A 10,208-nucleotide genomic window follows, 5' to 3' on the forward strand; every position below is an offset into this window, starting at 1 on the left:
TGTTTTTTTTAGAGATGGCTCTAAAGAGCCCAGCTCACTTTCCTTCTTTAGTAAATATCTTAATTTTTTTTAAAAATTGTTGTTTTTAAAAAAATTGTAGAAAACTGCTTTCTTGTTTGGAAGATGAAAATTTTTCTGATTAATTGTCTATTTCCAAGCAAAATAAAACGTCATTTAGTAATAAATTAGATTTTTTTAATTTTTTTTAAAAAAATTAAGGTTTATCAATGGTGGAAAACAGTGATGTTGAAGATGACAATTATGTCTAACTTTTATGATTTGGGGTTAAAATAATATATTTGGGGTTATGACATTATATATTTGTGGTTATAACATAATATATTTGGGGTTATAACAGAATATATTTGTGGTTATAACATGATATATTTAGGGTTATAACTATATATATTTGGAATTAAAACTTAATATATTTAAGGTTTTATAACATAATTTATTTGCTTGTATTATTATAATATCAATTTTGTAGTATTATATCACAAATATATACTTTTATAAACCCAATCTATTACATTATGACCACAATTATATATTTTTTTGTAATTCCAACTATATTATGTTATAACTCTAAATATATTATGGTTATAACCCCAAATATATTATGTTATAATTACAAATATATTATGTTATAACTCCCAATATATTATGTTATAATCACAATTGCTTTTATTAATTTTTCCCAAACAGTATTGATGAAGCTTAATTTTAAAAAATTCAGAAAATTGTAAATCCAACTAATATTTAACCCAATCAACACAAAAAAAATGAAAATGAAAGCTTTAAAAACGAAAATGATGAAGTATAAATACATAACTTTGATGGTTTTGCAAATGTTGAAGAAGATAAATAGAGAATAAACAACAATGGAGTTTGAGAGAGGAAGATGGAGATTGAAAACCACAAATGGAGTTTGAGAGAGAAAGCTGAGTAGTTTTGTCAAAAATAAAAGAAAAAATGAAAATGAAAGTTAAAAAAAAACATTGTTTAGAAAGTTTAGTTATTTTAAAAAAAAAATTTAAAAGTTAGACTGTCCCAAACTTGAGACGTCTTTAGTAAAGACGGTTTAAAGTAAGAATAACATATTTTAATCAGTATTTAATCATTTTTATATATCTTTTAAGCTACAATATTTCAGTTTACTATTATGAGTTATTCAGTTAGGGTCTAAATTAGATTTGCCCTATTAAGATTTCATAAACAAGCTTGGATAGAAGTTCTCTTAACATTGTCAATATGAATTTACTCGGCCACACTGCTATACTGGGCGAGGGTACCTTTTTGTCTATGTACATATCCGTTTTTTTAGGGCGAGACGGTGCCCCTTGAGTCCTCAAGAGGAAGCTTCCTTTTGTCTCTTTGATGAAACAACACCTCATAATTGCTCAAATATTAAGAAAATAAAGCTAATTAAATTATGTAAATAAAATTAACACTATTGTACAAGAAAAAAAAATTAATTAAAAGTTAACGTAAGTGAAAAAAAAAGATATTACTAAATATTAAAATGTTGCAAAATAAAGAGGATGAACTAGAATAAAATTAGTCCTCAATTTGTTTAACAATGTTAGATATATTTGTCTTTTTATACTAGTTTCTAATATAAATTCGAACTTTAATATCTATAAATACACTTTATAAAAAAATTTTAAAATATATATTAAAATTTTATACTCTCTCCTATACTTCCTACTAGTCTCATCTATATTTCGGTCACTAATCACTTATTACTTTTACTTTATTTTTTATTTTTAATTTATTTATTACTTAAAATATAATTAAGTGAGATTCAGTTTCATTCATCTAATAAAGGATTAATGATATTATTTTTTCATAATTTTTAATTATGTGCAATTAGAAATATTACGAGTTAAAACAAGTATTAGAAACATCTCCAAAAATATGAAGTATTTAAATTTCTTTATAGGGAGGAAAAATGATATATTTAAATACTAATTTATGAAATACTCTAAAGTGTAAACCAATCAATAATATCAAGAGATGGTAGAGTTATAGGAGTAATGTACTTCATGTAGGAGCTACTAGAGGAATATTATGAATAGTTTAGGACGAGGATGTCACATCAATGATAGTAGCTACTCCAATTCCCTACACACTCCATCAAATTAAATTTCTATGGAATACTCAACCAATTAATAATGATCATATTATTTCTTTTAATCTAGTCACAAACTCATTTACACTTTTAATTTCATTTGTTTATTTTTTTGACCTCACATGATATTCCAAAGGAAATATAGTAGATATATGAAATTATTTGATCTAAAATATTTCGTATTCAATTTTAAAGATGGATAAATTATCCGCTTTTTAAAAACGAATAAAAAATAATTTTACTTGACTATGTTTAAAATTATACACAAAGAAATATGCCAAATAAGATCGATTGATGAATGGTAATTGCTACAGTAACTGTAGCAACTATTAAAAATAGAAGAAGTATATATAATAAAAAAACTTCATTGACGTTGTTGAATATACTAATATTTATAATTCTCATTTAAAATTAAGTTGCATAAATAATCAATTGTTAATTAATTTTTAGACTTTTGAATAATCCACATATTTCAAAATGATTTTTTTCAAATTTAAAAAACAATATTGACTAAAAAAAGAAAAAAAATTGAACTTAAATATTTACGTGTACAAAAAGGTACAATTTTTCAAAAAGCAAATAAATAATATAAAAAAAACTGAATATCTGATATCTGATTTAGATTAAATCGAATATTCAGAATGATATTTTTATTAAAACTTGATCATAATTTGCACCATCTAAAAAAAATATTCAAATTTTTAAATCCGAATTCAAATTGATCAATATTCGATTTTGATTATTGCTAACATATAGAGGTGCAAATTTAATTTTCTAAAAAATGGAATATTTTATGAGTTGGACTAATTTGAAGGTTGATGATGGTTTGGGGAGCCGACAGTTCCCTTACAAAGCTCGCCATGTGGGGTTCTCTAACTTCCCATTTATTTTCTTGTCTTCTCTCTTTCCAACGCAACCTATTACCTTCGCGTATCTTCTCATTTGTATTTGTACATACCCAATACCCATACGTACTAAATATTATTCTTTGAAAACTTTTCCTTTCCTAATTACTCTATTCAACAACCCCATTTACCGACTCTCTCTCTCTCTACCTACATGTCTCATAATTGTTGATTTAATTACACATTTACACCTGCATCACTAAAATTTAATTAAAATTAAGAACTTCTATATGATAAGTCGAATACATCTGAGTATTTATAATGAACCAACTCAGTTATTATTTTATATTTTATATCTTGTATATTACATAATTTAAAATCAATATGATATGTGTCTGTTAAATAGAGTTGGAGTATTTATTGTCAATATCACCAAATAAGCGGAGAAAGATAAAGTTCACACACTTAGAGAGTGTGCACATCATCTTTAATTTATCATGAGGTACAAACCATCGTCCCAACACAATTAAATGACCAAGGTTATGACCTAGACATGCTCGATCCTAAATTCATCATAGTGAACGTTTTCATATGTTTCAGCGGATAAGAATCAAGTTTCTCGAGTTAATTAGAAAAAATAAAATCGCTAATATTGTAAGTGATCATTCGCTCTCGGCTTACATAAAATAAAAAATAACCCACATTCTAATATTATGTGAACAGTATCACTACAACAAATTTAACTGTCCAGAACATTGGATTAGTGGCATTAAAATAATGTCATTGAGTTATATTTTTAGTATAATACTTGTTGGTTTTATTTTAAGTTCCAATATAAAGTGATTTAGTGACACTTTGTTTGACTTTTAGTGGCATATTACATATGTTAATTATTACTATAGTCTATAGTGACATTTTGAGAAATATCATTAAATCTTATGTCGCAAAAATTTTAGTATGATTTTTTATTATGCTGCTAAAAGATCTAGTAAATGTCATTAAATCTACTATATATACTATTAGATATTTAAAGTAGTGACATTTAAATTAAATGTCGCTAAATATATCCCACTAAAAATAAATTATATTGTAATTTATAAAAAAATAAAATTAAAAACACCAGAGTGAGAATTTTAATCAAATTGTTGCATAAATTTGAGCAAATATTTTAGGTTAGAGTGAATGTGAAAAGGGAAGATTTCGAAGGTAAGAAGTAAAAATCAAAACAAGAGAGGGGGCTGCTATCACGAATCACAATTCACATGGGATCAAGGAATGGCAATTTCCTAATCATGAGCCCACCTTCTTTCCATAACCCAACCCGGCCCCATTTCAGGTAAGGTCGTTGCTAAACCATGAATTTCAACACCCTCATCATGACGTGGCATACCCTTATTATTTGCTTTCACTCTTTCACCAATACTCCTAGTTCTTTTTTCTACTTTATTCGTCTCCTTTGATGAATTTGTCTTTCTCCCTCTATTTTTTTTTTCTACTTTACTTTTTTTTACGTTTATTAAAGTAAATTTTAAGTCTCGATATTTCATAGTACCCATATTAAAAATTGTAAAAATTATATGTTGAAATTCTATGCATCAGATTTAAGACCAATCTAACAAGATCCCAAATGAATATATTTTGTCTTCAATATATATTTTAAAAATCAAATTTAAATTTCTCTTTCATAAAGTGAAAAAACTTAAAGTGGACAAACAAAAAGAAATGAAGAGAGTATTTTTAATTTTATATGTTTTTAATTTATTTTATTTTTATTTTAGAATAATATTACTTTTAGTTTTTTATTTTTGATTCCTACACTTTTCTAAATCTACTACTCCCTCCCTTTTTTTTCCGTTTACTTTTTACATAGTTTTTCAAAGTAATTTTTGAATCTCAATAAATAAGCATTGTGAAAAATTATAAAAATGTATGATAAGAAATTATATATTAAACCGAATCCAACTAGATGTGACATAAATATCTTTTATCTTCAATGTATCTCTCAAAAAATCTTAATTTAATCTCTTTCTCCTTCAAGTGAAATATTTCAAATGAGAAAAATATTAGAGAATAGAGAGAATTCATCAAATTTCTTAATTTCTTTATCATTAATTAACACAGCAAATTTACTGGAATGAAAGAATAATAACCAAATAATTATAAGTGGGTGGGTTGCCAAATTGTTCAATTAGATTTAATGATGGCTAATTATTCTTCCCCTCATTAAAGACCATTAGTCGTAGTGTATATATGGTATCCAATGTTAAATACATTTCTGGTGAAGTATAATTATTACTGCCTATATTTCACTTTAAAGGCTAAATTTACAAAATATATTTTTTATTTTCAGATGTTCTTCTCAAATAAAAATTAAAAATTTTATGTCAACTTTGACTACGATTTTTCATCAATTTATAAGAAAAAATATATTGATGTGGGATCTTGTTAGATACATCTCATATATAATTTCTAAATATCAACTTTTTAGAAAATTTAAAAAACTCACAATTAAAATTATTTAATTTTAAAGTTTGCATTTTTCGAAAAAAGTGAATAGAATAAAGAACATTTGAAAACAGATGGAGTATTTTTTTACAGAGAAATTTAAATACAATTTCTTAGAGTATAAATTAATATTGACAATTTTAAATATATATTGTGGAATCTTACTAGAGATGTCACAATATATAGAATTTCTATATATATATATATATATATATATATATATATATATATATATATATATATATAAATTTTATAAATATATTAATAAATACTGAAATTAGAATTATATTAATTGAAATTATGCATGCAAAAGGTCAAATATAAGAAACAAAGTGAAATAGTGGGAGTATTTTTCAACGTTTAATGCTTTTATGTTCAAGTTGTGTTCTGTTCATATGAAAAGCAAAACTGATCATGACTAATACTGCTGGTAACACACCGACTCATTTACAAACTATTCAATGCAGAATATTAAGAAAATGGACAAAGGCTGCGCCAAGGAGTCATATTTTACACCCGCAATGGAAGATATATCTTTAACATTTTTACTGATAAATGATTAATATATAGAGTATCTGTATGTTAGGATGAAGGTTTGGGATTCGATCTCTACTGAACGCAGGTATTAGCTGGGGGGTTTCCTGACTGCAAACATCCTCTTTACTCCCTCTTCGAGGGTAACAAATATGAATTGTCCGTATCTTTCAGGAAAAAAAAACCCACCCAAACCTATCTTATACGGAATACTGAAAGTGTTATTTACTTTTAAAAGTAAAATTTTTAAATAAATTCACGGTGGTTGTTTGGTCGTGCAATGGCCTAGCGATGTTAAGATCTGTCAAAATACATTGTTAGTCGGTGTCTAACCATCTTATTTTAATTGTGATCTATGTCTATTATTAGGAGTGAATATATAATTTAAACCGGATCAAATTAATTTTTTTTATTGAAAAAGTTCAGCAAACTATGTTCCACTATCACTACAATGCAAGATTAATTATGAAAAACTTGAATAATAACATGTATAGAGGTATTCATAGTAATGATACATGATTTAATTCACACCCTTTAAATTTATTATAATAATTGTAATGAAAAGAGTCAATTTAAAAGGCACCCCAGTGGAAGAATATCCAGCCTGCTCTTCTCTTGTCTTCTATATCATTCACCTCTCATCTCTTTCTCTCACTTCTTCTTTCTTTCTTATCACTTTTGTCTTTTAATGATCTTAATACCATTCCTATTTTGCTACTCCTTTACTTAAATTAGAAGCTCAAACCTCTTTGCACTTACATTTATATTAATATTAATACTAGCTACTAATTAATTACTCTTCCTTTTCCCTTATTCCTTGATCTAGCTACCTGCATTTCTCCTTCAACCATGACTTGTTCTAAAGAACAAAAGGTAGGTTTCATTTCTCATCTCTCTTCTTGTCTTCTTAATATAGTTATTACTCATATATAACATATATATCATCAGCTTTGTCAAGGAACCAATTAAACCAAAAGCTTAAGCTGATGGTAGAGGGTTTATGATATGTTATATAATCTAACACGCCTACTCATACGAGAGCTCTTTGGGCTAGAAGTCTACTGATCTTCTCATACTTGTCGCAATGAGAGTAGTTGAGATTTGAACTCGTGATTTCTTATCAACTTGGCTTCGATACCATATTAAGAAACTAACTCAATCAAAAGTTTAAGTCGATGATTGAAGCCATAATATTTATATATTCTAACAAGCTTAAGTTGTTCGTTGAGTTGGTTCTTTAATATGATATAAGAAGCCATGTGACACAAAAGTCCTAGCTTCCAACTCATCCACAATAAAGTGGAATATCAACTACTAGTAATTAATTACTAATTATATGTGTTTATTATTTTTTTTCAGTTTTTGTATGATATACTTAATTAAAACTGATGGAAAATTTACAGGTTACAACAATGATACTAACGGTTGATCTTGACTGTGAACAATGCTATAGAAAGGTTAAGAGACTTTGTTGCAAATTCCCTCGTTAGTCTCTTTGCTTCCATTTTCCAATTCTATTCAGCTCTTTCTTTTCAATTTCATATATATATAATTTCATATATATATATATATATATATATATATATATATATATATATATATTACTTGTTTTACTCCTAGCTAGTATTTTACTATTTTTAATTAGTACGTAGATTGTATAAGCATAATATATTAAATGTAATGATGATTAGTAGTATTTTGAAGTGTTTTTCATGGGTGTTTTTTCAAAAAATTAAATTTGCATTTCTTTGTTTGATTTGTTGATGGGCTTATGGTGAAAAACTATTTTAGCAAAAAGTTTAAAATTTTTTATTAACATTTTCTTCAAAGTTTAAAGAAACTAAATAATTTCCATATATTTTCAAGTCTATATTAATTAACTAACTAATTATTATTTACTTTTTAATATTTCATATAAAATCATAATATTAATATAAGTTGGGCTGAACATTCGTCTCCGTATATACTTATAGAGCCTACTTGATCGTCATTTTTCAGTGTTATGTGTAAATCAATAGTTTGGAATATATATTTAGATATAAGTTCCTTTAAAAACAATTTTCTTTAATTTACACTAGCTAAATATCTGAATTACAAGGTAGAATTTTTTGATTTGTTAATTAATATTGATAAATAGTTTTTATGATGAATTGGACTAAGTTATAAAATTGTTTGTGTTTTGATAACAAGAGAAATACGGAACCAAATGTTTGATGAAAAAGCTAACCGGGTGATCATCACCGTCGTCTGCTGTACTCCTGAGAAAATCAGAGACAAACTCTGCTGCAAAGGTGGCAAAACCATCAAAAACATTGAAATTCTCAAGCCCAAACCTCCACAACCCGCCCCAGCTCCTCAACCCGAAAAGCCCAATCCTCCTGCTGCTGCTCCTGCTCCTGCTCCACAGCCCGATAAGCCCAAGCCTCCAGCTGTTACTCCTACTCCACAAACAGCCCCTGCCCCTCAACAAGATAAGCCCAAGCCCGCCCCTGCTCCTGAACAAAAGCTACCCGAAAAACAAAAAAACGGGTCTAAGAACGGATCCAAAAAACAAGACCCACCTCCTGAGGCAGCTTCAAAGCCGGCTCCAGCTCCGGCACCGGCTCCAGCTCCAGCTCCGGCTCCAACTCCAGCTGCAGCACAGAAACTAATGGTGGAGCCAGAGGCTCAATGGGTACCCGGGTACCCGCCCCCACCTCCACAAATAGTCCCAGTAAACATATGTTGTGTTCCTTGCTATGAAGGAAGACCCGGATGTGGTGGAGCATGTTACGGGCCTGGACCCATGTACCCGTCGGGGTACGGGCGGCCTGCATACCAACCCGGATACTGTGTGACCCGCTATGATTATAATTATCTGAGTGAAGAAAATCCTTCAGCATGTTCTATCATGTGATGGAGCAGTCATTGTGGCTACCTAAATTCCCTCATCTCGTTTAATAATTTTTTTTTTTCAAATTTTTGTTATTTTGAAATATGTGAATTGCACATGAAGGTACCATTGACTAAAGTCTATACAGGCTATTTTTATGTTGTTGATATTAGAGAATACGATACCAATTATGAAGATGCAATGCAATCAAGCAATATTAATAATACTTCAATAATACTATTAATTATAATAATGTGTTTTTTTAAGTGCTTGTTACGTTTATTTGCGGTGGTGGAAAGAGGTGGTGTTTTTTATTGTGCAAATTTTAATCATATACTTTCTATGTTCTGAAATACTCGCTACATAAGATATAACGGTGCTATTCATCTTCAAGCTTATTTTATATATTACGGCTAATGTGCAACATGAAATATGGTCAAGTGGATTTTGTTTGAATCGTCTAATCGCACACTTTCATTATATTAAATTTTTGTAATTTTTAGTTAATAATAGTTTGAGATATATGTAATCAAAATTATACATTAAATTGCATAAAAAGTGATATGTAGCAAGTATAATGAAATAAAGTAAATATACTAACAATTTTTGTAATTATTTGATCAGTGTGTTTTATTAAGAATTTCAACGTATTTTTTGTTTTGTTGAAGGGATGACACCTTCATGCCCCTTTGTAAGTCGGTTTTTTACTGTTTTGTGTTACTTGTAGTCTTTAAATCATTATCTTGGAGCACTATTAACAATGATCTATTATAATATTTCCTCCTATTCAGCTTATGTGTCCTATTTCTTTTATGGTCAAGTCATTTTAATTGTCCCATTTCTATTTTTGGTATGGATTTTTGATTTTTATGCCCTTAGTAGCTTTATCCTATTTTTAATTATATCCTCCATTACCCATACTAATTTTCCTTCCTTACATTTAAAAACTCATAATACCACTCTCTTTCCTACCCTAATGGTCCCACTTTTGACTCTCCTTAAAATCCGTGAAAAGTCAAATAGGACTCCTAAGATGAATAGGAGGTATCACAAATTTTATATTTTGGTTAGGTTGTCAACAATAATCTATATTAAATGGTGTGTCCAAAAGCTCGTGGCAAATGGTGATAACATGACTTGGCCCCAAACGATTGAGAGTTTTTTTTAAAAAAACAAATATGCCATGAGTCATTGTTTTTCCTAGCTTGCTAGGTGTCGCATCTGCATTGTCTTATTAATATAGGTGTTTATTTTCTTAAACAACTATTTTTTCATTAAATAAATTTCAAAAAATAAAAAAATATCATGAATTATATTTTTT

General features: G+C 27.9%; 1 protein-coding gene across 1 annotated transcript; it reads left to right on the forward strand.

Moving 5' to 3' along the window:
* Positions 1-6,585: 6,585 nt before the first annotated feature.
* LOC130815344 (uncharacterized) lies at positions 6,586-9,151 on the forward strand. Its single transcript, XM_057681783.1, has 3 exons — positions 6,586-6,888; positions 7,419-7,500; positions 8,208-9,151. Exons 1-3 carry the CDS (start codon positions 6,865-6,867, stop codon positions 8,909-8,911), a joined length of 810 nt encoding a protein of 269 aa, XP_057537766.1. The 5' UTR covers positions 6,586-6,864; the 3' UTR covers positions 8,912-9,151.
* Positions 9,152-10,208: the final 1,057 nt, after the last annotated feature.

The sequence above is a fragment of the Amaranthus tricolor genome, chromosome 6, assembly GCF_026212465.1.
Source record: "Amaranthus tricolor cultivar Red isolate AtriRed21 chromosome 6, ASM2621246v1, whole genome shotgun sequence".
Lineage (NCBI taxonomy): Eukaryota > Viridiplantae > Streptophyta > Magnoliopsida > Caryophyllales > Amaranthaceae > Amaranthus > Amaranthus tricolor.